This window comes from Liolophura sinensis, chromosome 8, assembly GCF_032854445.1.
Source record: "Liolophura sinensis isolate JHLJ2023 chromosome 8, CUHK_Ljap_v2, whole genome shotgun sequence".
NCBI classification, from domain to species: Eukaryota; Metazoa; Mollusca; class Polyplacophora; order Chitonida; family Chitonidae; genus Liolophura; species Liolophura sinensis.
Window position 1 is genome coordinate 22939404 of NC_088302.1, and position 22652 is coordinate 22962055.

Here is a 22652-nt window from a genome sequence, read left to right on the forward strand (position 1 = left end):
GGTGACGTCATAATTATTCAAAAGCAAGTTTAATGCTCGGCAATGAGTTTGGGGAGTAATTTGTTTTACATTGGTTGCACCATCAAGGCCTTAGAACAGGCTCCAAAAAGCCTGTGCTACTTACCGTCATTGCAAATAGATTACTTTGTTTTAATTTTGAAACATCAACCTCTGAAATCATACTGTCGTGAGATCATACACTACAAGAGCTAAAATAAAATTCATCTATTAACGCTGCAGTATACTAAAAAGTGTAAACAATTTCAAACATGGCAGTGTCAGAAACAGGGTTTACAGAGTTTACAGTCAGGTCAATAGCAGCTTACATAACTGGTGTTGGAATAATTTCAAACCAGCTATATATCCAGCATACCACTGTTTTGTTTTTTTTAAATCATTATGACCGAGCTTATGAGCTTTAACATTATGAATTATGAAAATTGTTCTAACATTTTTCATGCGAGAAAATGAACTTATTCATGTGTAGACCTTGCGTTCTTAGTGTCACTGACCAAAGACTATTTTGGTGGCGAGTATGACTGATTTTACAGACAGCTCAATATAGGTGACTGGTTAGAAGAAATAGACTATAGTCTGACAAAGGCATCAAAGACATTAAGTGCAACAGGTATCACGAATTTTTGCTTGACACAGGACAGGTCTTCACATGTTAAAATGAGGTTGATCCACCATGGATTTCATTTTAACAAGAGGCCCCATTTCTGAACTGTTAGATACCCATAGTATATCACTGCCTGGACGATGTTTTTCATTGATCCTTACACGGAAAGCATAATTCAACAAAATATTTTTTTGCACTTGAAAATAAATTTTATTAGATGTAGTAAAAAAAATTATACCAAAATTTATCTACCATAACAAATAAGAAGTAAGTAATAAACGTAACTGGAGTTGAAAAAGTCTCAATAGCACTACGACATGGTTGTCTTTAAACAGAGCTATGTCTTAATGGTAAGTTTCTCCGTGCTTATAACGGAAATTCTCGACCTCAGTGTATCAGTGGACATCTGCGACTCTGCATCAGTGTCATCTGAGCTACGTCTCTTAACACGGCAAATTACTATAATCAAACTGACTGACGCAATAGCGGTCAGAATTATAACAAACACAACTATCATCAAATTAGGAAACATTTCCGACTTGTCTGTATTAGTTAGGAAATCCTCAGACTGAGTGTCCTTCAAACTGGAGTTTGGCACAAAGGAAACGGTGATGCTTATCTCGGTGTGTTTTGACGGGCTTCCGTTGTCTTTTGCTACAACAGTCAATATCACTTTCGGTTCATTCAGCGAATCAAGTGGTTTGTTGACAGAAACAGACCCTGAGTTCTGATTGATAGAGAAATACTGATTCTCCGGAATGATCGCAAACTTGACGCTAGAATTGCCAATTTCATCGCCATCAACAGCAGTAACCTGGAATATCACTTGCCCGACACTAACATCTTTGTATATATAGACCTCGGGATTTGTTTGTGTGAATTCTGGAGCGTTGTCGTTCTCGTCCAAAACGTTGACAATGATTTCATTTGACACAACATTGGGTTGTTTTCCGCTGTCGTGACACGTTACCAAAACAATATGCCGAGAGGACTGTTCTCTATCTAGCTTGACATTCAGTATAAGCTGGAACTCGGTTTCACTCAGAGGAATCAGCAAAAAGTGTTCATTCTCCACAAAACACGTAATGTCCGCGTTCACACCAGAGTCTTTGTCTTTCACTGAAATCGCCGCCACGAAATGTTGCCTTTCTGCCGATTCGGAGACAAAAGCTTCGTCAGTGCCAGAAAGAAAGTTCACTGTGATCTCGGGAACGTTGTCGTTTACGTCTAAAACGTTCACCGTAACTACTGACGTTGACGTCAGTGGCGGCGAACCCCCATCCACAGCCTCCACAATCAGTCGGTAGAGCTTTTCATCTTCGTAATCAAACATCTTCATGGTGAACACATCACCAGATAGGGGGTCAATATGAAACATACCTGGGTAAGTCATCGCTGTATCTGCGCTTATTCTGTAACTCAGCTGGCCATTCACACCTGAATCCTCGTCACTGGCCGTCATCTGGATTACAGGTGAATCGATAGCGGAATTTTCCTCCACAGTTACTGTAGTTTGCACAGTTGTGAACACTGGTGATCTGTTAACAGCCTGTACTAATATAACTATTGTCGTGGTACCTGTTCTCGGAGGAGATCCACCATCTTTAGCCTCCAGTCTCAGTCGGTGTTGTTGCTGTGTTTGTTTATCAAGTTTTGCTTATGCGCAGATCATCTGTACCGTCCAGGTTACTGGTAACATCCAACGCGAACATTTCACTGGCGGGAGAAATCTGATAGGTGATCACAGAGTTATCTCCCATATCTAGGTCAGTGGCAGAGGGGATCAGAAATGTCGTGTTGACGTCAGCATCTTCAAAAATCTCCAACTGGACATCTTCTTCACGAAAGAAAGGCGAATTATCATTAACATCAGTTATCATGATATCAAAACGGAAAATGCCAACCAATTTGGATTCCAAGGACACAGCGATATCCAATTTCACCAAACACGTTTCCGTATGATCACAGATTTCTTCCCGGTCTAAACTTTTCATCAGGAAATGTCACCACTAGATTTTGTGATTTGGAAATAATCAGCGAAGGGGTTGCCTCGTTTGAGAATAGAACACACGGGCTTAACGCCGTGTTTTGCTGTGGTCATACCTCCATTCCCGTTGAAAACATCACCGATGGCGGTGTACGCTGGAGTGTCTTCTGGTATAGCGATGACCTGTCGAGAAGTTATCTGTCCATCCACGGCGATGACCAGCAGCACCAGAAAAACTGCTCGTGTCCTAAAACCCATGGTTTATGTGTGTACCTAAGTGTAAATAAAAGAAGATCTCTGGTGCAGTATGGTCGCCGAAAATGTCAGGTTTGGCTTTTCACCTGTCTTAGGCCAATCTAAATATCCTGTGAAATAGAATAAATTAAATCGGTATTATTCAAACAATTCCATATTTTCATACGTTACGAGGAACAATTCTGTTCTGGTTCACCCTTTGTTAAAACCCATTAATATTCCACAAAAAATGACAACACCTGAATCAGTGGTGAAAATCTTCTCTGACTGAAAAACCGTAAATCCTTGAACATCGACAGCGCGTGTAAAAATATATTAATTTTATTGCTTTACAGCATGGTTTAGCAAATAATACTCGAGTATTTGTTCTCAATGTCAATAAAGCAGTTTAAAGTAAAATATTTTAAAATTTTACATTAGAAATCAGGCCTAATAGCCACCTGCATAATAATTCTTACCTTTATAATTCAGCGTTTATCTTGTTCATGAACAAGAATAGCGGTTTCTTTTCGGAAAGTCCTTGTCTTATCACAGGCTGGTTGGTTTTTGATTGACTGAGAAGTCGTCTTCAGACTTATATAAGGCATCTTGGACCGAGAATTGGTCATATATCCACCGAAGACCCCAGCCAAGTATATCCCCGCATTTCCTGCTCCACTTGTATTAGCTTTGTTCTTCGCTGATTATCTACCACTAAAGGAGGCCTTCCGACGGCTCCTGTCTGAATGATAATCCCTGCCGTGTTCTCTATGCCTCTTGTATTTCACCTGGTTGTCTGTAATATATTAATCTGTAAATCCCATAGCTCGCCTAAGGGATTATCTCCTGTGACATTGATTGAACAATAACTGCAAAGGAAACGTATTCGAATATAATTTCCTTTACACCCTATCTTCTTTCAACATTCATGTTTAAAAAATAAAAAAAAACCTTGCAACGGTCGAAAAGAGCAAAATTAGAGTACTCCAAAGTTATTGTTTTAAAATTACAGCATGCATTGTCTATTCAGATCATCAAAAGGGGTAATACATATTTGCTATGAAGTCCACCCGTCGACTACCTCATTTCTTTCTGGGAACACCTGTTGGCAGAATGGTCTAAATGTTTGGCAAGGATTATTGAGTATTATAGGTGCCTGACTGTGAGGTTGTTGCTTCGAAGCCCTGATTGCTTTTTCACCACTAGAATCTCTGGTACGTAACCAGGAATAACGATTCGAAAAAATTCACAGTGAACAGCTGTTACATGCACAGGTGAAAAATACATAAACTTGTTCATATTCTATAATATTACTTTTAATGTTTCGATTTCTAATTTATAACGCAGTGATCTTTGAACTAGAGAAGGAAGATGAAAACTTGGCGCCTTAATCCTCCACCATGTTAAGACCATGTAGGATTAACAGGTTAATGTTTGTTCAATCTCTCAACCTAATCAAGTTTAATCAACACACAGAATAACGGAAATACTTGCACACCTGACGTCATAATTCCGGATGGAGGACAGTCTTTAGCCGCAAACTTCAAGGCTCCCTAGTACCTTGAAACATGTAAGATCAATTGCGCATTTAATCAACGTTTTCTTTGAAATACTAACCTTGTTGCGTGCTGTCTCCGAGTAGACCATTTTTCTTACCGACAAAACACAACACAGACAAACATAATCCCTACAGCAGATGTATCACTATATTTTCAACAGCTAACCACGATTTATTAGACTTTTATTTTTGCCACATATAGTGGTACATCATATTGTGCGTCGCACATTATTAACTGTCTTGTCATAGCTTTCTCATATATCCAGTCGGTCTGTGAGAACATATATATCAGTAGTTTATTTAACGTCAACATATGTTGTTACAAGATATCCCCATGTAAAAGAGCCTTCTTTTAAGCGGTGGTAAAATTTTAGTTGCTTTAGAAACACTAAGAGGCATATAGGGATATAATATGAATAGCTTTTCTTCACAATCATGTAACAATGTTCGTCAAAACCTTGCAGACAAAATAAATCACAGTTACTTTGAGACTGAAATGATAAATGTGGATTCCTTCCCCCATAAAACCCATGACTTTCACATCAGTGAGCCCTTCTACAGTTTACGTCGTTAAGATCAGGCAAATAAATCTACGTTTGATTTATCTTTGTTAAAACATTCAATATGATTTTATATACACAAGAATAGGGTACCACGGGTCCATGTACAATGAGTTTCAATTCCATTACCGCAAACTAATTTTTTTTATTCAACCAAAAATGTGGCAAGTTTTATGTTCAATTATACCAATACAAAAGTCACGGGATATTTTTCTTGTTTTCAACTAATTATACAATGTGTCAGTTTTGCATTGGTCGCGTGTTGAGGAAATCAAACCCCAATACGTTTCCTCTGTGGCTTTTGTCTAACCAGTATTAGATAACATCATTCTTTATTTGGGTAAAGATAAAGGGCGGATGAAAGCATTGAAGACAATACCATCCGACAGGTGGGAACACGGGCACACTCAGCATGAGCCGAAGGTTTCGTCCTTTAACAGTTCCCGAAAAGACCCCCACCGTTGCTGACATCACTTACAAAACAAGGTTCAAAAACACCGCACAGGAAATACGGGGGTTACCCTACTGGGGTGCTAGCCAGAGGGTACATACCCAGAAGCCATATTGGTGTTTTACATATATAAATCAGAAAATATTCAATTGGTCATTCACAAATCAACCTTCGAGGCACACCTGTACAACGTAACAGCATCCTGGAAAATGAAAACTATTACCACAAGGTGTTACCAGAAAGTGCTACATATTACAAGAACGAACTTTGTGGGTAAGTTATGTTGTAAGAATAGCTTTGACACTCGTTGTCAAATTCTATACAATCTAGTTTAAATTGCTTTCTTTTCTCCACAAATGCATGATGTTCATCTATGTAGAATTGGCCAGAGACCAAACAGCCTAAAGTTTAGTAGAATCTTACAAAATTCAAGACGCACTTGTAAAGAAAGTTGAAAAGCTTTTTTCAATGAACGTGATCAGCTAAAAGTATAGGACTGTATCATTCAATTGTACAACGTTAGAAATACCAAACACTTATGTTGATTTAATTATAGAAAAGCACATTAGCCTCCTGTTCAAACTTAAAAGAATGTATACTTGTTCTGATTCACTTATAATATAGGGGCCTCTGTGGCCAAGGGAGCCACGGCGCAATAACCCAGGGGCCTTCAACAATCTGGTCGCCGTGAGTTCAAGTCCAGCTGCCTCTCCGGTTCTACGTGGGAAGGTCTTCGGATGGTCCTGAGTTTCCCCCCGGGTTATGCCCTGCTTCCTATCACCATATTGCTGGCCGCAGTTGTATAAGTGAAATATTCTTGAGTACAACGTAAAATTCCGATAAAATAAGTAACAAATCAATCAAATAAATAAAAAACTTAAAATATTTATTTCACAGGATAATTTGTACTACAACAGAAGATATCTTTAAACCTTGGGTGAAGTTACTGCAACATTAGGGAGTACAGGATAACGACGCACAGCCATGATGTATCTACAGTCAATACTTGCTCTGTTGTGTTGTGGCGCTAATGGAATCACAATTTTGACTCAGCATGTCGTCATTCCAGAGGACACACCAGTGTACGCCGTCATCGGGAATATTTTGGCGTTTGGTGAGACTAATGTTTTGAAGGATAACCCCAGAGGAGACAAGTGGAAGTTCTCTATTCTTCGAAAAGGCAACCCTTTCGCTGATTATTTCCAAGTCACGAAATCCAATGGTGACATTTTCCTTCGAAAGCATTTAGACAGAGAAGAAATTTGCCGCCATACAGAGCACTGTATAATTAAACTAGACATTGCTTTGTCTTCGGAATCCAAGATGATTGATACTTTCCCTGTGGATATTATAGTAACTGATGTTAATGACAATGCGCCTTTGTTTCTCGAACCAATGGTTCAGCTGGAGCTCTTAGAAGATGCTGAAGTAAATACGACATTTCCGATCCCCTCTGCCACTGACCTGGATATGGGAGATAACTCTGTGATTACCCATCAGATTTCTCCCGCCAGTGACCTGTTCGCGCTGGATGTTACTAGAAACCTGGACGGTACAGATGACCTGCGCATTAGACTGGCTGAAAAAATTGATAAGGAAACACAACAACAACGACTGGGACTGGAGGCCACGGATGGCGGATCACCTCCGAGGACAGGCACCACGACAATAGTTGTATCTGTTCTGACTGTCAACAGATCACCTGTGTTTACACCAATCCAAACTACAGTAACTGTGGAGGAAAATTCTGCTATCGATTCACCTGTAATCCAGATGACGGCCAATGACGAGGATTCAGGTGTAAATGGCCAGCTGAGTTACAGAATAAACGCAGATACAGCGATGACTTACCCTGGTGTGTTTCATATTGACCCCCTATCTGGTGATGTGTTCACCCTGAAGATGTTTGATTACGAAGATGAAAAGTTCTACCGACTGATTGTGGAGGCCGTGGATGGGGGTTCGCCGCCACTGACGTCCACGTCTGTAGTTAAGGTGAACGTTTTAGACGTAAACGACAACGTCCCCGAGATCACAGTGAACTTTCTTTCTGGCACTGACGAAGCTTTTGTCTCCGAATCAGCAGGAGTACAACATTTCGTGGCTGCGATTTCAGTGAAAGACAAAGACTCTGGTATGAACGCGGACATTATGTGTGCCATAGATGAGGAAAGTTTCCTCCTGATTGCTATTGGTCAACATGAATTCCAGCTAGTGCTGAAGGCAAAGTTAGATAGGGAGCATTCAAATCGGCACACGATTTTGGTCACATGTTATGACGGCGGGAAGGAGTCAAACATTGTGTCCACAGAAATCGTTGTCAACGTTGTGGATGACAACGACAACGCTCCACGATTCATACATGCAGAACCTAAGATCTCTGTACACAAACATTCTAAGGCGGGAAACGTCATCTGTCACGTGACTGCTGTTGATGACGATGAAAATGACAACGCTAAAATAAGTTATGCCATTGTTCCGGAGAGTAAATATTTCTCTGTCGATCGGAACTCGGGATCTGTTTTCGTCACTCAGTCACTCGATTCACTCGGTCAGTCGGAAGTGACGCTGACTGTTGTTGCCAGGGACAGCGGCAGCGCTCCCAAGCAATCAAGTATGGACATTACTGTCACTATCTCGTCCAGGTCAACCCTGGATTCAAATAACAAGCGTTTTGGCCATTTTGCCTTGCATGCAAACCATGTGATAGACTATTCGAATGCTATGATAGTTGCGTGTGTAATAATATTGACCGGTGTAGCGTCCATCATTTTGATCCTAGTAATCTGTTGTGTTAGGGGAGGTAACTCAAAGGACACTGGTGAGGAGTCACAAAAGCCTGGTGAAAAATGTGGGTCGACAATATCTGTTATTAGCATAGAGAAACTTGCTACAAGTGTCGAGAATGAAATCTAGCACTTTGGTTGTGATTGATGTTTTATGGAACAATGTCTTAGTGCTATAGTGGATTTTCAAAAGACAGTTTAGTGTTTTTGTTTATTTCTGTATGTAGTTATTTTACTACTAGACTTAATTTTTGGTATAGTTCTTTAATTCCATAAAATAAAATTTGCTTTCTCTTTGAACACAAATACTGAGTTTGTTATCTATGATAATATAACAACAAACACAAGTAAGAAGGTACCTTTTCCCTCGTAATGGCAACTCGGTCCAAGCCATAAAACAGACTGAGCATAGTTCTTTGTTAATGGACGACTACTACGTTAACAGTTCGACAACAAATCGTCATCGGAAAGCCAGGAATGAACGACTGATTACATACCCGAGTAACGTTAGGGGGGAAAGATTCTTCATCAAGTAATGGTTTATTTGACAGTTGTTTTCACTTAAACGATGGCGTTCATTTTTATGGGTGAAGGAACCCAGAAGTAAGGCACCGACCTATAATGAGTTACTGACAAGACTTCCCACGTGTGAGACATACACACTTTACACCTGGCGAAGGAAAAGAAAAATTACACTTATTGTCACCAAGACGCCCACGAACACCAAGAGTGACGAATCTACCAGTTGCATGTCCATGGACAGGTTTAAAAACCAAACTTGACATATGAACTGCACTCGACTTATAAACCCATTTAAGTCAACAACATTCGGTCCTGTTGTTTTTTTCTTAAAACATAAAATGTTAGTCAAAAATATGTTGATTCCATGATTGGTTGAATGACTGATTGATGTTGAACTCAGGTATGGTTCACTTATACGACGCATTCTTGAGAACACCCTAGAGTACCAATCATATAAATGAATAAATAAGTAAATGAGTTTTTCATTACAGGATTCAGGTTCATGGATGGAGGAAACTGGATAGCCTGTGGTAAACCATCGCCCTTCGCCAGGTACTTTACCAACCTCACAGAAACATGTAGTGATCATTTTTACGTAATGTGGCCTGCTGACCTTTCTATACTTCAATGCACACATAAGCGCTGTAATATGTACTACTTTAACTATGAGGTACATGTACCTCTTCCATTCGAATTGTCTGAAGCCAAGCGTAGATGTTGAAAAATTTGTTTAGCTATTTATACCTGAACGCGGAAAAGACAATGACAACAATTGATAGTACACGCAGAATAAAACACGCAGCAAATAGTTCTTGTGGTGTATGTCTGGTTTGCTATAGTCTATTTCTTTTAGCCAATCGGCTTCATCCAGCTTTATGTAAAATCAGTCATACTCGCTACCAAAGTTATCAATAGTGACATGTAACAACCTTGCACAAGTTCTGCTCGTAAGTTACACGGAAAATGCACTTAAAATACTTTTAATTCAAAATGTTAAACTTCACAAACTTAGTTCCAACATCAAGAACTCATTGCCTCGTGTGACGTCATAATTATTCAAAAGCAGGTTGAATGCTCGGCTATCAGCTTGGAGAGTAATTTGTTTTACATTGGTTGCACCATCAAGGCCTTAGAACAAGCTCCAAAAAAGCCTGTGCTACTTACCGTCATTGCGAACAGATTACTTTGTTTTAATTTTGAAACATCAATCTCTGAAATCATACTGCCGTGAGATCATACGCTACAAGAGCTAAAATAAAATTCATTTATTAACGTTGCATTATACTAAAAAGTGTAAACAATTTCAAACATGGCAGTCTCAGAAACAGGGTTTACAGAGTTTACAGTCAAGTCAATAGCAACTTAGGTAACTGGTGTTGGAATAATTTCAAACCAGCTATATATCCAGTATGCCACTGTTTTTTTTTTAAAATAATTATGACCGAGATTATGACCTTTAACATTATTAATTATGGAAATTGTTCTAACATTTTTCATGCGAGAAAATGAACTTCATACATATTCATGTGTACAGCTTGGGTTCTTACGTGTCACTGACCAAAGACTATTTTGGTGGCGAGTATGACTGATTTTACAATCAGATCAATATAGGTGACTGGTTAAAAGAAATAGACTATAGTCTGACAAAGGCATCAAAGACATTAAGTGCAACAGGTATCACGAATTTTTGCTTGACACAGGACAGGTCTTCACATGTTAAAATGAGGTTGATCCACCATGGATTTCATTTTAACAAGAGGCCCCATTCCTGAACTGTTAGATACCCATAGTATATCACTGCCTGGACGATGTTTTCTTTCTTTTTTCATTGATCCTTACACGGAAAGCATAATTCAACATAATATGTTTTTGCATTTGAAAATAAATTTTATTAGATGTAGTAAAAAAAATTATACCAAAATTTATCTACCATAACAAATAAGAAGTAAGTAATAAACGTAACTGGAGTTCAAACAGTCTCAATAGCACTACGACATGGTTGTCTTTAAACAGAGCTATATCTTAATGGTAAGTTTCTTCGTGCTTATAACGGAAATTCTCGACCTCAGTGTATCAGTGGACATCTGCGACTCTGCATCAGCGTCATCAGATCTACGTCTCTTAACACGGCAAATTACTATAATCAAACTGACTGAAGCAACAGCGGTCAGAATTACAACAAACACAACTATCATCAAATTAGGAAACATTTCCGACTTGTCTGTATTAGTTAGGGAAACCTCAGACTGAGTGTCCTTCAAACTAGAACTTGGCACAAAGGAAACGGTGATGCTTATCTCGGTGTGTTTTGACGGGCTTCCGTTGTCTTTTGCTACAACAGTCAATATCACTTTCGGTTCATTCAGCGAATCAAGTGGTTTCTTGATAGAAACAGACCCTGAGTTCTGATTGATAGAGAAATACTGATTCTCCGGAATGATCGCAAACTTGATGCTAGAATTGTCATTTTCATCGCCATCAACAGCAGTAACCTGGAATATCACTTGCCCAACACTAACATCTTTGTATATATAGACCTCGGGATTTATTTGTGTGAATTCTGGAGCGTTGTGGTTCTCGTCCAAAACGTTGACAATGATTTCCTTTGACACAACATTGGGTTGTTTTCCGCTGTCGTGACACGTTACCAAAACAATATGCCGAGAGGACTGTTCTCTATCTAGCTTGACATTCAGTATAAGCTGGAACTCGGTTTCGCTCAGAGGAATCAGCGAAAAGTGTTCATTCTCCACAGTGCACTTAATGTCCGCGTTCACACCAGAGTCTTTGTCTCTCACTGAAATCGCAGCCACGAAATGTTGTCTTTCTGCCGATTCGGAGACGAAAGCTTCGTCAGTGCCAGAAAGAAAGTTCACTGTGATCTCGGGGACGTTGTCGTTTACGTCTAAAACGTTCACCTTAACTACAGACGTTGACGTCAGTGGCGGCGAACCCCCATCCACAGCCTCCACAATCAGTCGGTAGAGCTTTTCATCTTCGTAATCAAACACCTTTAGGGAGAACACATCACCAGATACGGGGTCAATATGAAACACACCTGGGTAAATCATCGCTGTAACTGCGCTTATTCTGTAACTCAGCTGGCCATTCACACCTGAATCTTCGTCACTGGCCGTCATCTGGATTACAGGTGAATCGATAGCAGAATTTTCCTCCACAGTTACTGTAGTTTGGACAGTTGTGAACACAGGTGATCTGTTGACAGCCTGTACTGATACAACTATTGTCGTGGTACCTGTTCTCGGAGGTGATCCGCCATCTTTAGCCTCCAGTCTCAGTCGGTATTGTTGCTGTGTTTGTTTATCAAGTATCCCTGTAAGTTTTATGCGCAGATCATCTGTACCGTCCAGGTTACTGATAACATCCAACGCGAACATTTCACTGGCGGGAGAAATCTGATAAGTGATCACAGAGTTATGTCCCATATCTAGGTCAGTGGCAGAGGGGATCGGAAACGTCGTGTTGACGTCAGCATCTTCAAAAATCTCCAATTGGACATTTTCTTCGCGAAAGAAAGGCGCATTATCATTAACATCAGTTATCATGATATCAAAACGGAAAATGCCAACCAATTTGGATTCCAAGGACACAGCGATATCCAATTTCACCAAACACGTTTCCGTATGATCACAGATTTCTTCCCGGTCTAAACTTTTCATCAGGAAAACTTCACCACTTGATTTTGTGATTTGGAAATAATCAGCGAAGGGGTTGCCTCGTTTGAGAATAGAACACATGGGCTTAGCACCGTGTTTCGCTGTGGTCATACCTCCATTCCCGTTGAAAACATCACCGATGACGGTGTACGCTGGAGTGTCTTCTGGTATAGCGATGACCTGTCGAGAAGTTATCTGTCCATCCACGGCGATGACCAGCAGCACCAGAAAAACTGCTAGTGTCCTAAAACTCATGGTTTATGTGTGTACCTAAGTGGAAATAAAACGAGATCTCTGGTGCACTATGGTCGCCGAAAATTGTAGGTTTGTCTTTTCACCTGTCTTCGTCTTGATCTGTAAAATAGAATAAATGAAATCAGTGTTATTCAAACAATTTCATATTTTCATGTTATGAGGAACAATTCTGTTCTGGTTAAGAGCTGGTTAAAACCCATTAATATTCTACAAATAATGGCAACATCTGACTCAGTGGTGAAAAGCGTCTCTAACTGAAAAACCGTAAATCCTTCAACATGGACGGAACGTGTAAAAAGATCTTAATTTTATTAGTTTTACAACATGTTTAAAAATTTACATCAGAAATCACGCCTTATAGTCAAGTGCATAATAATTCTTACCTCTATAATTCAGTGTTTATCTTGCTCATGAACAAGAAAAGCGGGTTTTTTTTTTTCGGAAAATCCTTGTCTTATCTCCTTGTTGGTTCGTTTTGGATTGACTGAGAAATCGTCTTCAGGCTTATATAAGGCATCTTGAACCCAGAATTGGTCATACATCCACCGAAGACCCCCGCTAAGTATATCCCCGCATTTCCTGCTCCACTTGTATTAGCTTTGTTCTTCGCTGATTATCTCCCACTGAAGGAGGCCTTCCGACGACTATTGCCTGAATGATAATCCCTACCGTGTTCTCTATGCCTCTTGTATTTCACCTGGTTGTCTGTAATATATTAATCTGTAAATCCCGTAGCTCGCCTAAGGGATTATCTCCTGTGACATTGATTGAACAATAACCGAAAAGGAAACGTATTCGAATATGATTTCCTTTACACCCTATCTTCTTTCAACGTATATCTTAAAAAAAATATTGGTTGTAGACGTAGTAAATTTAGTGGCATTAATTGATAAAAAATTAAACCACCCACTGCCATCTGTAAAAAGTTTGGCCATGGCTTAGTTATGTTACCCTTGCAACAGTTGAAAAGAGCAAAATTAAAGTACTCCAAAATTATTGTTTTAAAATTACTGCATACATGGTCTATTCAGATTATCAAAGGGGTAATACATATTTGCTATAAAGTCCACCCATCAACTTCCTCATATCTTTCTGGGAACACCTGTTGGCAGAATGGTCTAAATGTTTCGCAATGATTATTGAGTATTATAGGTGCCTGAGTGTAAGGTCGTTGCTTCGAAGCCCAGATTGCTTTTTCACCACTAGAATCTCTGGTACGTAACCAGGAATAACGATTCGAAAAAAATCACAGTGAACAGCTGTTACATGCACAGGTGAAAAATACCTTAACTTGTTCATATTCTATAATATTACTTTCAATGTTTCGCTTTCTAATTTATAACGCAGTGATCTTTGAACTAGAGAAGGAACATGAAAACTTGGAGCCTTAATCCTCCACCATATTAAGAAGATGTAGGATTAACAGGTCAGTGTTTGTTCAATCTCTCAACCTAATCAAATTTAATCAACACACAGAATAACGGAAATACTTGCACACCTGACGTCATAATTACGGACGAGGGACAGTCTTTAGCGGCAAACTTCAAAGCTGTCTGTTAGCTTGAAACATGTAAGATCAATTGTGCATTTAATCAACGTTTTCTTTGAAATAAAAACCTTGTTGCGTGCTATCTCCGCGTAGACCTTTTTTCTTACCGACAAAACACAACACAGACAAACATAATCGCTACAGCAGATGTATCAATATATTTTCAATAGCTAACCACGATTTATTAGACATTTATCTTTGCCAGACACAGTGGTACATCATATTGTGCGTCGCACAATATTAACTGTCTTGTCATAGCTTTCTCATATATCCAGTTGGTCTGTAAGAACATATATAACGGTAGCTGATTTAACGTCAACATATGTTGTGATAAGACATCCCCATGTAAAAGAGAACCTTCTTTTAAGCGGTGGTAAAATTTTAGTTGATTTAGAAACACTAAGAGGCATATAGGGATATAACATGAATAGCTTTTCTTCACAATCATGTAACAATGTTCGTCAAAACCTTGCAGACAAAATAAATCACAGTTACTTGGAGACTGAAATGATAAATGTTGATTCCCTCCCCCATAAAACCCATGACTTTCACATCAATGAGCCCTTCTACAGTTTACGTCGTTAACATCAGTCAAATAAGTCTAAGTTTGATTTATCTTTGTTAAAACATTCAATGTGATTTTATATCCACAAGAATAGGGTACCACAGGTCCATGTACAATAAGTTTCAATTCCATTTCCACAAACTAATTTTTTTATTCAACCAAAAATGTGGCAAGTTTTATGTTCAATTATACCAATACAAAAGTCACGGGATATTTTTCTTGTTTTCAACTAATTATACAATGTGTCAGTTTTGCATTGGTCGCGTGTTGAGGAAATCAAACTCCAATACGTTTCCTCTGTGGCTTTTGTCTAACCAGTATTACATGACATCATCCTTTATTTGTGTAAAGATAAAGGGCGGATAAAAGTATTAGAGACAATACCATCCGACAGGTGGGAACACGGGCACACTCAGCATGAGCCGAAGGTTTTGTCCTTTAACAGTTCCCGAAAAGACCTACACCCTAGCTGACATCACATACAAACAAGGTTCAAAAACACCGCACAGGAAATACGGGGGTTACCCTACTGGGGTGCTAGCCAGAGGGTACATACCTAGAAGCCAAATTTGTGTTTACATGTACAAGTCAGAAGATATTCAATTGGTCATTCACAAATCAACCTTCGAGGCACACCTGCACAACGTAGCAGCATTTTGGAACTCGAAAACTATTACCACAAGGTGTTACCAGAAAGTGCTACATTTTACAAGAACGAACTTTGTGGGTAAGTTGTATTGTAAGAAAGGCTTTGACACTCGTTGTCAAACTCTATACAATCTAGTTTAAATTGCTTTCTTTTCTCCACAAATGCATGATGTTCATCTGTGTAGTATTGGCCAAAGACTAAACAGGCTAAAGTTTAGTGGAACGTTACAAAATTCAAGACGCACTTGTGAACAAAGTTGAAAAGCTTTTTTCGTTGAACGTGATCAGCTAAAAGTGTGGAACTTTATCATTCAAATGTGCAACGTTACTTATGTTGATTTAATTATAAAAAGCACTTTAGCCTTCTGTTCAAAATCAAAAGAACGTATAATTGTTTTGATTCGCTTAGAATATAGGGGCCTCCGTGGCCAAGGGAGCCACGGCGCAATAAATCAGGGGCCTTTATCTATCTGGTCGCCGTGAGTTCAAATCCAGCTTCTGCAGGCTGCCTCATCGGCTGAGGTGGGAAGGTCTTCGGATGGTCCTGAGTTTCCCCACGTGTTATGCCCTGCTTCCTCCCACCATATTGCTGGCCGCAGTTGTATAAGTGAAATATTATTGAGTACAGCGTAAAATACCGATAAAATAAATAACAAATCAATCAAATAAATAAATAACTTAAAATATTTTTATTTCACAGGATAACTTGTACTACACCAGAAGATATCTTTAAACCTTGGGTGAAGTTACTGCCACATTAGGGAGTACAGCATAACGACGCACAGCCATGATGTATCTACAGTCAATACTTGCTCTGTTGTGTTGTGGCGCTAATGGAATCACAATTTTGACTCAGCATATCCTCATTCCAGAGGACACACCAGTGTACGCCGTTATCGGGAATATTTTGGCCTTTGGTGAGATTAATGTTTTGAAGGATAACCCCAGAGGAGACAAATGGAAGTTCTCCATTTTTCGAAAAGGCAACCCTTTCGCTGATTATTTCCAAGTCACGAAATCCAATGGTGACATTTTCCTTCAAAAGCATCTAGACAGAGAAGAAATTTGTCGCCATACAGAGCACTGTAAAATTAAACTAGACATTGCTTTGTCTTCGGAATCCAAGATGATTAATATTTTCCCTGTGGATATTAAAGTAACTGATGTTAATGACAACGCGCCTTTCTTTCTCAAACCAATGGTTCAGCTGCAGCTCTTAGAAGATGCTGAAGTAAATACGACGTTTGCGATCCCCTCTGCCACTGACCTAGATGTGGGAGATAACTCTGTGATCACTTATCAGATTTCTCCCCCAAGTGAAATGTTCGCGTTGGATGTTATCAGTAACCTGGACGGTACAGATGATCTGCGCATAAGACTTACAGGGATACTTGATAAACAAACACAGCAACAACACCGACTGAGACTGAAGGCTAAAGATGGTGGATCTCCTCCGAGAACAGGTACCACGACAATAGTTATATCAGTACAGGCTGTCAACAGATCACCTGTGTTCACAACTGTCCAAACTACGGTAACTGTGGAGGAAAATTCTGCTATCGATTCACCTGTAATCCAGATGACGGCCAGTGACGAAGATTCAGGTGTGAATGGCCAGCTGAGTTACAGAATAAGCGCAGATACAGCGATGATTTACCCAAGTATGTTTCATATTGACCCCCTATCTGGTGATGTGTTCACCCTGAAGATGTTTGATTACGAACATGAAAAGCTCTACCGACTGATTGTGGAGGCTGTGGACAGGGGTTCGCCGCCACTGACGTCAACGTCTGTAGTTAAGGTGAACGTTTTAGACGTAAACGACAACGTCCCCGAGATCACAGTGAACTTTCTTTCTGGCACTGACGAAGCTTTCGTCTCCGAATCAGCAGGAGAACAACATTTCGTGGCTGCGATTTCAGTGAAAGACAAAGACTCTGGTATGAACGCGGACGTTATGTGTACCATAGATGAGGAAAGTTTTCTCCTGATTGCTATTGGTCAACATGAATTCCAACTAGTGCTGAAGGCAAAGTTAGATAGGGAGCATTCAAATCAGCGCACGGTTTTGGTCACATGTTATGACGGCGGAAAGGAGTCAAACATTGTGTCCACAGAAATCGTTGTCAACGTTGTGGATGACAACGACAACGCTCCACGATTCATACATGCAGAACCTAAGATCTCTGTATACAAACATTCTAAGGCGGGAAACGTCATCTGTCACGTGACTGCTGTTGATGACGATGAAAATGACAACGCTAAAATAAGTTATGCCATTGTTCCGGAGAGTAAATATTTCTCTGTCGGTCAGAACTCGGGATCTGTTTTCGTCACTCAGTCACTCGATTCACTCGGTCAGTCGGAAGTGACGCTGACTGTTGTTGCCAGGGACAGCGGGAGCCCTCCCAAGCAATCAAGTATGGACATTACTGTCACTATCTCGTCCAGGTCAACACTAGATTCAAATAACAAGCGTTTTGGCGATTTTGCCTTGGATGCAAACCACGTGATAGACTTTTCCAATGCTATGATAGTTGCGTGTGTAATAATATTAACCGGTGTAGCGTCCATGATTTTGATCCTAGTAATTTGTTGTCTTAGGGGAGGTAACTCAAAGGACAGTGATGAGGAGTCACAAAAACCTGGTGAAAAATGTGGGTCGACAATATCTGTTATTAGCATAGAAAAACTTGCTACAAGTGTCGAGAATGAAATCTAGCACTTTGATTGTGATCGATGTTTTATGGAACAATCTCTTAGTGCTATAGTGGATTTTCAAAAGACAGTTTAGTGTTTTTGTTTATTTCTGTATGTAGTTATTTTACTACTAGACTTAATTTTTGGTATAGTTTTTTAATTCCATAAAATAAAATTTGCTTTCTCTTTGAACACAAATACTGAGTTTGTTATCTATGATAATATAACAACAAACACAAGTAAGAAGGTACCTTTTCCCTCGTAATGGCAACTCGGTCCAAGCCATAAAACAGACTGAGCATAGTTCTTTGTTAATGGACGACTACTACGTTAACAGTTCGACAACAAATCGTCATCGGAAAGCCAGGAATGAACGACTGATTACATACCCGAGTAACGTTAGGGGGGAAAGATTCTTCATCAAGTAATGGTTTATTTGATAGTTGTTTTCACTTAAACGATGGCGTTCATTTTTATGGGTGAAGGAACCCAGAAGTAAGGCACCGAACTTTAATGAGTTACTGACAAGAGTTCCCACGTGTGAGACATACACACTTTACACCTGGCGAAGGAAAAAAATTACACTTATTGTCACCAAGACCCCCATGAACACCAAGAGTGGCGAATCTACCAATTGCACGTCCATGGACAGGTTTAAAAACCAAACTTAACATAAGAACTGCACTCGACTTATAAACCCATTTAAGACAATAACATGCGGTCCTGTTGTTTTTTTTCTTAAAACATAAAATTAGTCAAAAATATGTTGATTCCATGATTGGCTGATTGACTGATTGGTGTTGAACTGAGGTATGGTTCACTTATAGGATGCATTCTTGAGTACGCCTTAGAGTACCAATCATATAAATGAATAAATAAGTCGATGAGTTTTTCATTACAGGAATCAGGTTCATTGATGGAGGAAAATGGATAGCCTGTGTTAAACCATCGCCTTTCGCCAGGTACCTTACCAACCTCACAGAAACATGTAGTGATCATTTTTACGTAATGTGGCCTGCTGACCTTTCTATACTTCAATGCACACATAAGCGCTGTAATATGTACTACTTTAACTTTGACTGTACATGTACCTCTTCCATTCGAATTGTCTGAAGCCAAGCGTAGATGTTGAAAATTTGTTTAGCTATTTATACCTGAAGGCGGAAAAGACAATCAGCAACCGATATTACACGCAGAATAAAATACGCAGCAAATAGTTCTTGTGGTGTATGTCTGGTTTGCTATAGTCTATTTCTTTAAGCCAAACGGCTTCATCCAGCTCTCTGTAAAATCAGTCATACTCGCTACCAAAATTGTCCTTAGTCAGTGACATGTAACAACCCAAGTTCTGCCCGTAAGTTACACAGAAAATGGACTTAAAATACTTTTAATTCAAAATGTTAAACTTCACAAACTTAGTAACGACATCAAGAACTCATTGCCTCGGGTGACGTCATAATTACTCAAAAGCAAGTTGAATGCTCGGCAATGAGCTTGGAGAGTAATTTGTTTTACATTGGTTGCACCATCAAGGCCTTAGAACAAGCTCCAAAAAGCCTGTGCTACTTACCGCAAATAGATTACTTTGTTTTAATTTTGAAACATCAACCTCTGAAATCATACTGTCGTGAGATCATACACTACAAGAGCTAAAATAAAATTCATCTATTAACGCTGCAGTATACTAAAAAGTGTAACAATTTCAAACATGGCAGTGTCAGAAACAGGGTTTACAGAGTTTACAGTCAGGTCAATAGCAGCTTACATAACTGGTGTTGGAATAATTTCAAACCAGCTATATATCCAGCATGCCACTGTTTTGTTTTTTTTAAATCATTATGACCGAGATTATGAGCTTTAACATTATGAATTATGAAAATTGTTCTAACATTTTTCATGCGAGAAAATGAACTTCATACATATTCATGTGTACAGCTTGGGTTCTTACGTGTCACTGACCAAAGACTATTTTGGTGGCGATTATGACTGATTTTACAAACAGATCAATGTAGGTGACTGGTTAAAAGAAATAGACTATAGTCTGACAAAGGCATCAAAGACATTAAGTGCAACAGGTATCACGAATTTTTGCTTGACACAGGACAGGTCTTCACATGTTAAAATGAGGTTGATCCACCATGGATTTCATTTTAACAAGAGGCCCCATTCCTGAACTGTTAGATACCCATAGTATATCACTGCCTGGACGATGTTTTCTTTCTTTTTTCATTGATCCTTACACGGAAAGCATAATTCAACATAATATGTTTTTGCACTTGAAAATAAATTTTATTAGATGTAGTAAAAAAAATTATACCAAAATTTATCTACCATAACAAATAAGAAGTAAGTAATAAACGTAACTGGAGTTCAAACAATCTCAATAGCACTACGAAATGGTTGTCTTTAAACAGAGCTATATCTTAATGGTAAGTTTCTCCGTGCTTATAACGGAAATTCTCGACCTCAGTGTATCAGTGGACATCTGCGACTCTGCATCAGCGTCATCAGATCTACGTCTCTTAACACGGCAAATTACTATAATCAAACTGACTGAAGCAACAGCGGTCAGAATTATAACAAACACAACTATCATCAAATTAGGAAACATTTCCGACTTGTCTGTATTAGTTAGAGAAACCTCAGACTGAGTGTCCTTCAAACTAGAACTTGGCACAAAGGAAACGGTGATGCTTATCTCGGTGTGTTTTGACGGGCTTCCGTTGTCTTTTGCTACAACAGTCAATATCACTTTCGGTTCATTCAGCGAATCAAGTGGTTTCTTGATAGAAACAGACCCTGAGTTCTGATTGATAGAGAAATACTGATTCTCCGGAATGATCGCAAACTTGATGCTAGAATTGTCATTTTCATCGCCATCAACAGCAGTAACCTGGAATATCACTTGCCCAACACTAACATCTTTGTATATATAGACCTCGGGATTTATTTGCGTGAATTCTGGAGCGTTGTGGTTCTCGTCTAAAACGTTGACAATGATTTCCTTTGACACAACATTGGGTTGTTTTCCGCTGTCGTGACACGCTACCAAAACAATATGCCGAGAGGACTGTTCTCTATCTAGCTTGACATTCAGTATAAGCTGGAACTCGGTTTCGCTCAGAGGAATCAGCGAAAAGTGTTCATTCTCCACAGTGCACTTAATGTCCGCGTTCACACCAGAGTCTTTGTCTCTCACTGAAATCGCAGCCACGAAATGTTGCCTTTCTGCCGATTCGGAGACGAAAGCTTCGTCAGTGCCAGAAAGAAAGTTCACTGTGATCTCGGGGACGTTGTCGTTTACGTCTAAAACGTTCACCTTAACTACAGACGTTGACGTCAGTGGCGGCGAACCCCCATCCACAGCCTCCACAATCAGTCGGTAGAGCTTTTCATCTTCGTAATCAAACATCTTCAGGGAGAACACATCACCAGATAGGGGGTCAATATGAAACATACCTGGGTAAATCATCGCTGTATCTGCGCTTATTCTGTAACTCAGCTGGCCATTCACACCTGAATCTTCGTCACTGGCCGTCATCTGGATTACAGGTGAATCGATAGCAGAATTTTCCTCCACAGTTACTGTAGTTTGCACAGTTGTGAACACAGGTGATCTGTTTACAGCCTGTACTGATACAACTATTGTCGTGGTACCTGTTCTCGGAGGTGATCCGCCATCTTTAGCCTCCAGTCTCAGTCGGTATTGTTGCTGTGTTTGTTTATCAAGTATCCCTGTAAGTCTTATGCGCAGATCATCTGTACCGTCCAGGTTACTGATAACATCCAACGCGAACATTTCACTGGCGGGAGAAATCTGATAAGTGATCACAGAGTTATCTCCCATATCTAGGTCAGTGGCAGAGGGGATCGGAAACGTCGTGTTGACGTCAGCATCTTCAAAAATCTCCAATTGGACATTTTCTTCGCGAAAGAAAGGCGCATTATCATTAACATCAGTTATCATGATATCAAAACGGAAAATGCCAACCAATTTGGATTCCAAGGACACAGCGATATCCAATTTCACCAAACACGTTTCCGTATGATCACAGATTTCTTCCCGGTCTAAACTTTTCATCAGGAAAACTTCACCACTTGATTTTGTGATTTGGAAATAATCAGCGAAGGGGTTGCCTCGTTTGAGAATAGAACACATGGGCTTAGCACCGTGTTTCGCTGTGGTCATACCTCCATTCCCGTTGAAAACATCACCGATGACGGTGTACGCTGGAGTGTCTTCTGGTATAGTGATGACCTGTCGAGAAGTTATCTGTCCATCCACGGCGATGACCAGCAGCACCAGAAAAACTGCTAGTGTCCTAAAACTCATGGTTTATGTGTGTACCTAAGTGGAAATAAAACGAGATCTCTGGTGCACTATGGTCGCCGAAAATTGTAGGTTTGTCTTTTCACCTGTCTTCGTCTTGATCTGTAAAATAGAATAAATGAAATCAGTGTTATTCAAACAATTTCATATTTTCATGTTATGAGGAACAATTCTGTTCTGGTTAAGAGCTGGTTAACCCATTTATATT

At 39.6% G+C, this 22652-nt stretch overlaps 1 protein-coding gene across 1 annotated transcript in view; it reads right to left on the reverse strand.

Annotated features, from left to right (window-relative positions):
- The window catches only part of LOC135473333 (protocadherin Fat 4-like), a 59782-nt gene extending 37335 nt beyond the window's left edge, over positions 1-22447 (reverse strand). The window contains exons 1-5 of the mRNA XM_064753182.1: positions 20763-22447; positions 11118-12641; positions 2726-2856; positions 2301-2459; positions 1102-2128 (exon numbers count right to left, since the gene is read on the reverse strand). Coding sequence (XP_064609252.1) covers positions 1102-2128; positions 2301-2459; positions 2726-2856; positions 11118-12641; positions 20763-22447 — 4526 coding nt within the window. The remainder of the gene's footprint in view (positions 1-1101; positions 2129-2300; positions 2460-2725; positions 2857-11117; positions 12642-20762) is intronic.
- Positions 22448-22652: the final 205 nt, after the last annotated feature.